This window comes from Argiope bruennichi, chromosome 1 (genome assembly GCF_947563725.1).
Source record: "Argiope bruennichi chromosome 1, qqArgBrue1.1, whole genome shotgun sequence".
Lineage (NCBI taxonomy): Eukaryota > Metazoa > Arthropoda > Arachnida > Araneae > Araneidae > Argiope > Argiope bruennichi.
Genome location: NC_079151.1, coordinates 33,342,213 through 33,356,093, shown reverse-complemented (window position 1 = coordinate 33,356,093; position 13,881 = coordinate 33,342,213). Strand labels below are relative to the sequence as shown.

The window sequence follows — 13,881 nt, the reverse complement described above, 5'->3', positions numbered from 1 at the left end:
ATTCATTCAGACATTCTTTATAATTTAAATTGACTTTCAGAACATAAATTAATCATTTGTAAACTGTTATTCATGCCTCAGTCTATCAGTGGCAAATGTTAATGTCCTTCAACATGTGCTGAGAAATCTTGAAATTCTAATTCCGTCAATTCAAATATATGTAAAATTCAATTACTAAGTTTAATTTCAAAGAGCCTAAACTGTCACTTGACGATGAACTTTAGAGCGAACATCTGGTTTCCAGATTTTTTCTGTCATGTTAACCATTTTTTCCCCTTCAACTGAGCTTCTATTGTATTACTTTTCCTCAAGTAATATTGTAACAAAGTAGTAAGATTGAAATTGATTTCACCAGATGCTTTTACGTATTTTTCAACTTTTTTCATGCCATCTTGAACTTTTTTGTTATATGTGACATGTCTTTCTGTCAAAATCAAATATCCAGCTATATATATCTGTGTTAAACCCAAGTATTCAGTATACTGATTCGACTGCATTGCAGGCAGATTCAGCATATCCCCGGGTAAGGAATATTCTTTTCCTTTTATTTTGTTTATCGTCAAAAAGTAAGATCAAATGTTTTCTTCTCTCATCTTTTTAATTTTCGCGTTTTGTATCAAGTTTATTAAAGAAATATAATAGTAAATAAAATAAATACAAAAAGAAAAATAATAATGATGAAAATTAAGTTTACGTTTATATTCTTTGTTACCATCAATTGCATTCGAATTTCGATGTAAATTTGTAGTTCGGTTATTAAACCCAGAAACCGAATTCCCATTTCCATAGACCATGTTTTTCAACTTCCTTGCTTATAATTTCTGGAAAAGATATTCCAACAAATAGTACATCATTTTGCAAATTGTATCCTAATTTTGGCAGAGACTTATGTTTAAACTTATACGCTAAATTTCATCCGTTTATCACGATCTTTCATTTAACGCATAGACAGACGGATAATCATCCATCTGACTCTCCGACCCACCGCGAAGGCACACGGATTTAAATCATAAAACTGAATGACCTGTTCGCCGCAACAGCAATTTTGAAGGGAACTGTGGTTGAGTCCCAAGGGTCATCACCGGCCATGGTACAACCCTCTCGGAAGGAAGTACGTCCCGTCATCGATGGGAGGAGTTAGATTCCCCCATCTATCTGTGTATCCTCCTGGGTAGTGAGATCTAACCACCATGCCGGAAGCATCTCATCCTCATTTTGAGGTGTCCCCCCCCTGGGGATTCATAGTCAGATGGATAAATAAATTTTTTATAGGCATATATCGGTCAAGATTTGATACATATTTAAGATTTTTGTGCACAAAAATAAATTTAATTTTAAACAATTGGCTAATTTTTTACTTATGAAATTTTACTTAAAATAACTTATTACTATCTTTTTTAAAAATATTTTTATTCTTGATAATAATTCGCTATTTTAATATTTCCAGACTTGATTTATAGATTAACTCAATCGAATTTTTATTTTCATAATAACGATGTCTCACAGTAGAAAATTTGAGGGGAAAAAATTATATCTAGAATACATAATATTCATAAAAACAAATTATAAATTTAAAATTTAAAAATACAGAATAATTTAAATAAAAAATTCTTTTATTTAAATGCATTAAAAACTATTTTTAAACTGTTTTTTTTTAACTTGTTGCATTTTTAATTTCACAGATTGATAATCTCAACCCCAATGATTCATGACAATATCAAGATAGATACGATAGTTTATCTTTATTTAAGAAAAAGGGGGATTGTAAATTAAGACTTATTATTAATTGAAATCCTGCATCTCTTTTCAGACATTTTGCCACAATGCGGTCGTTATTCCTTCTCGCATTCTTCTGCCTGGTGGGCTGGTCGACCTCTCAAAGGTGCCCAGCTCGGTACATCAGATTTACACCTCAACATACTTATTGCTTATCCCCTAACCCGACATGCCAAGTGAAGCGCAAGGGTGTCTCCGAACAAGACAAACAGCTCATCCTCAGACTCCATAATCAGTTTAGAAGCAAAGTTGCGATGGGAAATGAAGACAGGTCTATAGGAGGGGCCTTGCCCCAAGCAGCCGACATGATGGAAATGGTAATATTTTCAACAAATCTGGGTTTCCTCTATAAATTCTGATATTTTGACATTGATCTTGACTTTTGATGAAATGACTTATTTTTTACTTTCACTCGTATTAAACGCTTTCATATAATTAGAAATGTTTCATGTTTGTTATGACAGAATTTTGTAATCAGGTTTTTCATTCTCTTCTTGAGATGCCAGATATGTATAATTTTATATTCTCAATGAAAATATGCTATTTTAATAAATCTAGCGATTATTCATCAGTTAATAATTAGCTTATTAATTTTCAGATTTCGTATAAGTGCTGCCACCTGGTATTGAGTTTGAGAATTAAATTTCTTAATATTAAAATTAAGATAAGGCAAACAATATATTAAAACTAATATATGTTACACTATTAAAGTTCAAGTAATTATTAAATAAAATATTAATTTAAATTTTATTTTAATTAATGTGGAATATAATTAAAAAATTTTAAAAATCGATTTCTTAGTACTCTGAAAAAAATGCATTCAAAAACTGTTTTTAAAAATTTAATTAACTTCCTTTATGGTTACAAAAAGAACATTTTGGAATCGACTTATTATCTGATTTTACAATTTATTTTTTGGTCTTCTTTCTTATAACAGTTGATATTTTGATATTCACAAAATTTATTTTTGATTAAATTTTCTTAAATTCTATACTACATAATACGCGACATTTTAAAGAGAATTTAGAAAAACATTGATTAATCAAGATTATGAGAGGATTATAATGTTGTAATATATAAAATGTATTTAAGACCAATAAGTCAAAAATAATAAAATAAAAAATACATCACAAATTAATTAAAGTGTAAAATATAAAAAAAAATTATATATATAAAAGGAAGCTAACATGAATTTGCAAAAAAAAAAAACCTCGGTTACTGAAACAATAGAATTAAAACATAGTACGACTAATATTTTTTAATTACATTACAAGAATAAATAAAAATGATAAAAAATAAAAATTTATTAAACGTTTAAAATAAATGTTAAATGGGATTAAAATTCCAAATTGTTTAGAATATTTTTATTCACTCACAAGCTAATTCATTTCCGATTTCGTCTAGACTTTCAAATAAATTTCTCAATTAAATCATTGTTTATAATTTTGAAGTATTTTTGCAATTTTTCCCTCAGGTGTGGGATGACGAACTCGCTGCTGTTGCCCAGAAATGGACAGAAAACTGTGAATGGGGCCACGATTGCGGAGAATGCAAAGCAGTTGGTAAGTCAGCATGATTGGCAATTTAAGAAGAAAAAAACTTCCTTTTTCTTCCCCTCAATTTGTTTCAAATTTATAAAAATGGAATTTTATAAACGATTTGTCTCTCACTTCTTAATGTACTGGAGTTTTGATTTTCTATGAATTTGAGCATTTTCGATTAGAATACACTATTTTAATGCTTTTACAAATTAATTACCAGTTATATGATATATTAATTATATATCTATTTCATTCTGGATTTGCCTGATAGTGAATTTATGTGGAAAAAAAATTGATACCAGCACTTCATAATATCTAATTATAATATTCTAAATCTAAAATTCTTATCTATTCTAATATGTAATTATAATATAATTAATATCTAATTATAATCCAGTTATCAAATATAATAATGAGCTGAGCGTCGCGTTAAAGTTTGCCTAAAGGTTTTAAAATCCCCTCAAATATTTAGCTATAGTGATAATTACACAACCTTTACTTTGGAATCATCCAAAATACTGAGTCTTGAAGATCCAATAAGAAATGTCAAGGGCTAATCAAATTCTATTCAGTTCTATCTTTAAACTATTCTGAAAATACGCTCACTCAAGCAGGATTGGAGCACACAAGCAGCCAATCATCATTAATCAATAGCAATAGTAAAAAAAACTCTCAGTACGAAATCAACGGAGATTAACGCTCACAGAGAGACTACGCTCAATAACTCGCTTCAGCTCAACTCAACGAACTCGATTACTCACTTTTATCTGTGTGCCTCCGCTTTTTATAGCTTCCATGACAGGCCATCCAATATTCTAAATGGATACCATACCTTCGCTCCTAATCGACAGTAAAAACTCTATTAGTTTCAAGAACTTTCATTTTTGTAGCCAAAGTCGCTAGAGTTATTGCAAAAAATGGTCGCCAAGCCGCGTGGGTCATCAGCCAGGGTTATCTGTAAAACTCTTTTGCTTTTCATAAACGAACTGCGCAAAGAAGCAATATTACAAATTCGTAACAATTTTTTTTTTATGAAGAAAGAACATAGGCTTTCTGTTTTTGTATCAGATGACGGTTTGAAGTGATAAGTATTATTTTTCCACAGTAGACATTACAAGAAAATGAAGAGGCTATGTTTAAGCCCTGCTTAGCAATTTAAAGAGAAAAATACGTCAATCTGCATTTGCAACTAACAAATTTTTCCTTTTATTTTCCAGAAAATTTCGCCGTTGGTCAAAATCTTGCTATTCAAAATTGGTCTCCATGTTATGGGCCTGGATGCCAGGAACCGAGCAACGAACCCGATTGGACATGGGCTATAACGGCACTCTATGACGAAGTTGTGGACTACCGCGTAAATTGGTTAGACAGTTTCACAAAACACCCAGGACCAAAGACAGGCCATTTTACACAGGTACTTAAAATAGTTTCACTCTGTCTATAAGAATTTTAAAATGTTTGTGATCAATTTATGTGCCTTATTCCAAAAATATCTGAAAATCAATGCAGATTGTTTTACTGTGAAAATTCTTTTTTGGGGAACAAAAGAGGAACGAAAACTGCGTCAGAATTCTCTCACTGTATTAAATGGCACGTTTGCTTCACGTTCAATGCTTCAGTTCCTGGAAAACGACCTTCAAATTCAATGAAATTCATTAAAATAGAATTTTTAATCAGATGAATTTTATACATTTAGCGTAAATTCATACCTAATGAAAACTTTAAAAACTATAAATCAATATATAATTTCCTCAAATTCATTTTTAAAATGCTTATTATTGTCCATATTGTATGAAATAAAAAATAAAATAGATCGAAATTGTTTTAGGAAGGGAAACAATAAGATTTGAGATCAAAATTCTTGCTTTTAATCAAATCTATTTCTAAGAAAAAAATGTAAAAACTTTGATTTCTTTTTAATATGTTAAAATATATTAATGATATTTAATGTATTTCAAAAAAGAATCACCTTTTATGAAATCTTAGTGACTTTTCGTGTAATACAAGAAAAATAATGTATAAATTTCAGTATGACTCTTTCATCATTGCGTAAAGACTTGAGTCAAGTGAAAAAAAGGTTATGAACGACATTGAATTTAATCTATACCGATCCTTGGCAAACGTTTTGGGACGAAATAAACTAGCATAAGAATATATCCCATTGGTTAACACATAAAATGCTTGTAATAACATTGGTTTGTCAGCATGTGCGGTTCACTTTGCATATAAAAAAAAATACTGATCTTGATATTTAACGTTCATAACTAATTTGAACCACTTTTAATTTTAAATTAAAATTGTGGCTGCTGAGGTCATACTGAAACACTGCGAAACACGTAATATTTGGTGCTATGTTTTCCTTTTGTTTTTAAATTTATTTTTGTTTTCATTTTTAAATTTCAAATTTTTTGACAACCCATCTATTTAATTCTTGAACTACCAGAGATCTACGAGTTTATTTTGATTGGTCCGGTATTTCTAGAGTTAAATTGATATGGCTAGTAAAGACAATTCTGATCATTTTTTCTATTTTTCTTAATAATTCCATTTCTACTGAGTTTTATTTCAATTAATCAAAAAAAAAGATGAAAAAATAAAACTTCGTCGTTTTTATGAAAATAAAGCTTATTTATTTCTATTCGTAATATTAAAATAAAAAAAAATCTAAATAACCAATAAGTTCCCAAAACTTCGTCAAAATTCAATCAATCCAAAAGCTGAAAAGTTAAAATCATCGCAAAAAACACATTACATATGGCTGAATGAGAATTTAAACAAACATTTCTTGAAATTTGGAAGAATATCAGTTTTATAGTGGGTGTATTGTGATTTTCTAATGAACTGCCATGTTTTAAATACACTAGTTTTAATTTCCATAAACACAGCTACACTACAAAATTTACAAACACACATAAAAAATTAGGTTAAAGAAAACAGGATTCCACCGTTTCTAGCCGAAAGCATTCGGCGTTAGAATAAGGGTTGCGCATAGGGAAAAAGTCTACCTCAGGATGCAGGTCTCCCGTTCAACTGCTTGTCTTTTGTAAAACGCCACAAGGGGGCGCTCTCTGCACAAGGGGAAAAAGAGGTACTGCAGTATATAAATATTACATCCGGTATCAGCCTTGATTCGTTACAGATGTTTTTATTTTGGATTTATGTCTTTTAGAGATAAATAGAAAAATTCTAAAAGTGTTTGGATGCGAGATAAGCGTGAAGATTCTTCAAAATATGGACATCGTATCATTTGAGGATTATACTTTTCCGTTTCAAACGAGAAATTATATTTTGTTTTGAATTTAATAACTGATGGAATTCTATTTATATGGAATATGTTTCTGAAGTTATCTTTTAAACAACTAAATTCTTTTAAAAAACATTTCTAACAGCTTACAGCTAAAGCAAATTTGATTCAAATATTAAAAATAAAAGATTCAAAATAAGCTATAAATTTCCAAAATTTTGTCAAAATTCAATCAATTCAAAAGTTCAAAACTTGAAATCATATCAGAAAGACACATTACGGGCAGTTTTTCGCAATTTGAATCTAAAACAGATTTTTCAAGTTCATTAAGATATATTTTATGAATTATAACGTTCATTTGTTCTGCAGCTGGTATGGTCTAAATCCTGGAGAATCGGATGTGGTTACTCGTATTACAAACAGGCAGGAGGCTTCCACCTCTATTACGCATGCAACTATGGACCTGGGTGCGTATTTTCTTTTTATAATCCCAAATTTAGGTACATTGTAGATTATTTTATCTTCTTTACCATGAAATCTCGAATCAATTCCTTTCATTTCCAAAGATACCCCATCCATTTAGCAAGTTGTCTATCAGTATCTGTATACTTTAGCCCTTCCCTAATAAATAATCCCCGACTTCGCCTTTATGGAAGCAATTAATATCATTTCCGAGATTATAATCAAAGCTTAGCCCTTCCCTTCTAAATAAATCTCGGCTTCTCACTTATAGAAACTATTAATCTTATTTCTGAGAGTATGATCAAATTTTAGCCCTTCCATCTAAATCTGATCTTATTCCTTCCCTTCTAAATAATCCCCAAATTCACACTTACGGAAAGTATTAATATTTCTGAGAGTATGATCAAAACATAGCCCTTCTCTTCTAAATAATCCCTTGTTTCGCACTTGTAGCGAATTGTTATGAGTGAGGATAGAACCTGGAACCTTGTGGTTCGCAGCCAAGTAACATGACCACTATACAAAAGCAATTGCTCGTATAGTGTAGCTGTTAACTGGCTTATAAGCTTTCATTACACACTTACGGAAACTATTAATCTATTATTATGGAAACTACTAATCTCATTTCTGAGAGTATGATCATGTTCTTTTGACGCATTTCTGAGAATAAGCTAATTTCCCAACAAACTTAAATTCTTATTAAATAGAGCTTTTACGCCACTGATGAGGTGGCTATTGAAAACTTTTCAAGACTCTGTCTTTGTTTTACATCAAGAAAAGTAAATACTTCATAATTCCTTTCCTACAGGCTCTAAAGTACAACATCAGTCACCAAATAATCTTCCTGGTGCTCCAAAACTTAGTATTAATTTATCAATAAATTCAATCTCTATTTATGCCTTTGCAATATTTTATTTCTTTGAAATTGCCGTTTTGCATTCATAAACGTTGATGCATCAGGATTTAACTTTTCCTCATCTTATTTCAGAGGAAACGTTGAGGGAGAACCCGTGTATAAAACAGGACTGCCTTGCTCTTCTTGCCCAACCAATACCCAGTGTTCACCAAGCAGCAGATTTGCAAAGGGCTTCCCAGGATTATGCAGTAAGATTCTTTTTTCTTTCTTAAGAGAAGTTAGCAATATTCTAAGTTGGAAGCAACTTTTAAATTAATTAGCAAAAGAAAAACATTGTTGAAGCTTTTAATAGCCTTTCTCACATCAAATAAATCTCAATTGAAATTAAAATCCATACAGAACGCATTTAGACACATTGTATAATTTTCTTCAAAAAATTGTGTTTTTTTTAAATATTTTTTATTAAAACCCAGATTTAATGGTTATTATTCAAAGTAATACAGAATATCCCACAATTTCGAAATATGATATAAATTTTGCGAAAATAAAAAAAGTGCCAGGCTTTTCTTATAATTTCTGCTTTCTACGGTTCTGCAAAAAGTTGACATTCGTTTCTAAACTTTTAAAATGGTACTAGTTTATTTTTAAGATCTTTCGAAATCGCCAAAAAGTGCAAACCGTCGCCAAACGAAATCGTCAAATCGTCATCTTGCCGAAATCCTGACATTCTATTTGTAAAGGAGCTCGGCGATCTAGGTATGATCTGGAAATCTATAAGTAAATTCTGGAATGCAAATAACTTGACTAAATCTTCTCATTTTATGTATAATATATCTTGGAAATTGCCAAGTGAATCCATTATGTTAGTACTTTTAGCATAATCTGAAAATCGCTAAATAAACCCAGAAATGAAGTCATCTTGGCGAATAGCTCGAAAGCTATTCGAAGCGATAAATTGTAATTAGCAAGATCATAGCATCATGTATGTAATGGAGCATGGCGATGTTGGCGTGATCTGAAAATCACCAAATAAATTCTTGGGAAACATAAAAACAAATAAGATACATTTAGTTCTTGGGATGCAGATTGGAATTTAAATTTCACTATATATTAGTCAAAAACTACATGGCGCTAATCCAGTTGCCTCCACAACTTGTGAAACGTATCCGGTATGTAACATTTATACTACTGCGCTTTCTGAAGATCATTCAGATTGTATTTGTTTTAAAAATAGATGATATCTTTTATGAATATTTAAAGGCGAAAACAATAAACGTTTGGATCTGAGTTCTCCCTAAAATTTTATAGTATATTTAGATAATGACAGACTGTCCAGCAACAAAATCTCATTATTTGTCTAGAAACACTAGCCATCTCAACAAATTTTTAAGCCAATTAAAGACAGTTCTGTTATTAGATAGATCAATAACAAGCCCTGTGATAAATATGCTTGTTTTGGTAATTTTTTTGTTTCCCCCAGCATTTGTGTTCGGAATGAATGCCATTTTCAGTTTCACTGTGCTCCAACTGAAGAATTTGCAACTCACTTTTCAGAAAAGAAAAACACAGAAATAACTAGAATTAACTAAGCTGTGGATATAAAACAATCAAAATACTAAAGTAACTATTAACTAATAAGATTTTGATATAAAGGAATTGCTTTTGTGTTTATCCTCATTTCTCTTTCTTCTAGGAATGGAAGATGCAAGTAAAGCCCCAGTTTACCCAGAGAGAAACAGACGCCTCCTTTTCCTCTGCGATTTCACGAGCCCCGAAAGCAACTGCGCAGCTGAAATAACAGGAAGTCTTAACTGGGAAAAAGTATTCTCCGTTGGAGGTTTGTATCCATTTACTTCGAGTTATAGATTATTATATTCTTAAATGCAAACCCTTTGGATGGAACTTGATTTATTTGCAAGGGATTTAAATATGCAGTCAGGTATTAAATATCATAAGAAGATATAATCGTCATACAACTTTCTTTTTCATGCGAAATGATCCCATTCCATTTTTAAGATTCCTTATCAAGTCTATATATTTACCAGATAGTTTGCTTATATAAGGAGGTCTAAAATTTCAATTACATACTTTAGGAGTAGATCAAGCATGCTACAACAAGTATATATATATATATATATATATATATATATATATATATATATATATATATATATATATATATATATATATATATATATATATATATATATATATATATATATATATATATATATATATTGTGATAAGTCATTAGGTTCAGACACAAAGAGTGCCCATGCTGGTTAAATAAAAGCAAAAACTTGGACGATTCAAGGATATTTAGATAAATTGTGCATCAAAAATTTATATAAATACAATTTGCAGCATAAAGATATGAAGACATAGCAAGTCGTATACATTATTTCAGGTACAAAGGCTAATACGATGTCACATCAACAGCAAAGTACAGCTTTTTGAGTACAAATAAGTGTTCAAAGGCTTGTCTGGAGCTATACAATCTTCTCATGTAGTTATTCATTCATCAATGTTGGCCAGTTATTTGATATTTGTATTCCTTTACACATCTATTCTCACTTTGCTTGATGTTTCCTTTTTTTCCATTTAATTCCTCCGTTTTTAAGATTGCCACTCCTACTGCGATTTTTGTCATTTCATAAAAAATAGCATCTTTCAGTATATCTGACCAGCCGTTCATGTTCGCAAATGATTTTTTGGAACACTCTATGTAGAAACTGAAATGCATCTATTTTTTGTCTTTGGAAGAGTTGAAAAAAATCATACTAATACTATGCTTCATTCAAAATAATTTATTTTACTTTATTTAAGTTACCATCTCGCCACTGAGGCTTGATAATAAAGCCTCGCCTTTGGGATTAGTAGGTTGCAAATCTGAGATCCTATTTCATCAAAAATCCTCCCTATAAGTGGGTCTGATGGTTGCTAAATCCATCGTCTAATATGGATTTAAACATCTAATATGAATTTACACTTTAAGTTCTAAAATTTTGTGCCAAATTTCATTCAAACGGATATTTCAGTTTTGTAGCTATCATGCATAAGCATATATATGCATAAGCATGCATTTTATTTTCTCGCATATATAAGAAACAAATTTAGCAATGAGTTCCTTTTATTTCATTAGTTCTAATCAATCCTACTGATTAATAGGCAACTACAACTCCATTATTCTGAATGGAGGAAGGTCTACCACCGTGACATTCAAGAACCCCATCACACCGCACCAAGGCGCCTTCTGTCTCATCGTCAATTTCCGAAAGGGCCCTCTGGATGCTTCGAGAAGCGACGAAAGTAGTTTCAAGGCCAACTTCAAAATGGACTATGCCGTGGCTCCCCCCATGGAACTCAATCCGAGATCAACCACTTTCAAACAATTCAATATCGACCTCGGTTGGGGAATAAAAACAACAGTGAGTGAAATATTTATTTTTTATTCACTCTTTAATTCATAAAATTTCTAAAAATAAGAATAAAAGCTCTTTAAATAATTGAAATTTCAAAAAAAATCCATCTTGAGATGCCTATTGTCGACCAATATGATTTCTATTGGACCTTTTGTCTATAGTATGAAATATCTCCATGCTTTAATTTCATTGTTATTAGTTATTAGGAATTCATAAACATATTTTGTAGAGCAAAGATATATTGGGCAAGATTTATTATACCAATAACTTTGAATTGTAATAGTTTTTGAACACTGCAGATAGTACTCTGAAAAACTTTTTATTACAAAGAACTTTGAAAAGTATTCGAGGATACTTTTATTTAAGAGAGAATCTTCAAATGTAAAAAATATTTCAATATAATCAAAGAAAATCTACTCCATGACAACGTCTAAATATTAACCAAAACTTATAATTATCTTTTCTTTACTATTGCTCAAGAAGGTTTAGGCCATTTTTTTGTGTTAATGTTGAAAACAACTTCTGTAGAAATGTGTTGCATTGTTATCAAATAAATATCAGTTAAATTGAAATTTCTTTTAATATATCCCTTGAGTTTATTACCAATATGGCGTCTAGAACAATCTAGGGGGATCGTTTCAAGGTCATAGTTTACCTTAGAATTTATCTTGACTTTTGATGTTGGCAATACGAGGATGCTCCTTAAAGTAGATTTTAATAATTGATCTTAAATAATTAAAAATAATTTTAGCTTGAATATGACAGTTTAACTGGCAACAAAAAAGTATAAAAATGACGATATAGGATTTCTTTTAAGGCATTCTGTTTCTGCATGCATTCTTAGCGATAAACTTGTGAGCTTATAAGAAATTATTTCAATTAAAAGTTGTAGGTTATGTCCGCTCCTAGGTGCACATTCTCATCTTCCAAAATATATATGTGCCTAATTTGATAGTTTAGATTTAACGTATGCCCTGCAAGCAATTAACACACACACACACACACATTCATTTGTATTATTAGTAGAGATAAGAAATTTAATTCTGCTTTAAAAAATTTTCATGCAAAAGGTCATATAAATCACTTCCATTGCATTTCCCCAAAATCAGAAACTTCAAATTTTATTTCAGAGGTGCTTATAAATTACTTTAATCCGAACTCTATGAAACATCAATTTTTTTTTTCTGTGTTAAATGTTTTACTTTTATATTTCAGCTTGGATTTACTTTCTCCGTCCCAGGAGGAGCTGCACAACACGTTCTGGACATCAGAAAAGTCGTGGCTTTCGACGGAACATGCGATTCAATAAACGAACCAATAATATTTTAAATGGCCTATTTTTTGTAACACATCATGTTTAATATTAATGTAATATTGAAATAATAAAGAATTTATTTCTTAAATTTTCTTGTTTAATTTATTTGTTTCAGATCAATTAAATGAAATATAGGGAACAATTATAGAATGGGGAATCTTTTAGTTTATTTTAAGATTTCTATATTTAATAAAAATTCAAATACACCAATTGTGGTAAATTTTCAGTCTCGAAATTCCACTTATTTGCTGTCAAATGAGGTTCTGTAATAATGCCTAGAAATCGAACAGAATTATATTTAAAAAAATGAACTCTGAAAGCTCCCGAATTTCGAGTAGTAACATCCTAGCAACGCATTTATATTTCTCATACTATCACATTTAAACGGGAATTGAAAATAAAGCTCTCTCGTTCACAAATACACAAACATTTATTTCTGCATCTAGATGAAATAAATGCATGAATTTTGAAACATATCAAGAAACAGATGCAGAGGCAGAAGCAGTTGCCAAAACATATTTGCATATTCTGAAAGAAACGATACAGAGAAGGAAATTTAAAGCAGACGATTCATTGCGTGATTAATAATTTCCGTCAGGAACATATTATTAAGAAAGACAGAATTTCATAGTTGTTGAGCTTTGTATCAAATAGAATATTTTGTAAATAAAAAGAAAAGGAAGAACATAAATATGTTTTGAAACATTTTTTCCCCATTTTGATGCATTAGAATTCTGAACTTTCATACAATGCATATTTGTTTATCAATACAATACAACATTTTAATAATTTCAGAGCTCTTAATTATCAATGAATGTATCCATTTAATCAGATATTACTTTTTAAAGATAACGCCATCTAGTTTTCAAATTCTGAAACATTAAATTTTAGATTCAATAATATTTATATATATATGAATTATAAAATGTTAAAAAAAGTAAAAAGTAATAAAATTTAAAAATAAACAAAATGCAATTTTATTATTAATCAAGTAATAAAAACAATACTTTCTATACAAGCTATATTATGAAAAGATAATAAACCTCTGAGAATATCATAAGAGTATAAATCTTGGACATTCATTAAAAGTAAAATAAATAAATATAACAATAAACTTCCAATTTATATATGCTATTTTCTATTCGAAAATAAAGTTTTTCTTTTTTTTTTTTCGATACTGTATATTTTTGGGGAAAAGAATTAATATAAGAATATCATCAAAGAATTAAATTATTTATTCTCTCAATAAGGGTAATAATAATATT

At 30.0% G+C, this 13,881-nt stretch overlaps 1 protein-coding gene across 1 annotated transcript; it reads left to right on the top strand.

Moving 5' to 3' along the window:
* The first annotated feature begins 367 nt into the window (after positions 1-367).
* LOC129966875 (CRISP/Allergen/PR-1-like) lies at positions 368-12,704 on the top strand. The gene is made up of 9 exons (XM_056081482.1): positions 368-523; positions 1,811-2,093; positions 3,251-3,338; positions 4,535-4,731; positions 6,931-7,028; positions 8,012-8,127; positions 9,573-9,716; positions 11,048-11,307; positions 12,517-12,704. The coding sequence occupies exons 2-9, from the start codon at positions 1,824-1,826 to the stop codon at positions 12,628-12,630; spliced, it is 1,287 nt and encodes a 428-aa protein (XP_055937457.1). The 5' UTR covers positions 368-523; positions 1,811-1,823; the 3' UTR covers positions 12,631-12,704.
* Positions 12,705-13,881: the final 1,177 nt, after the last annotated feature.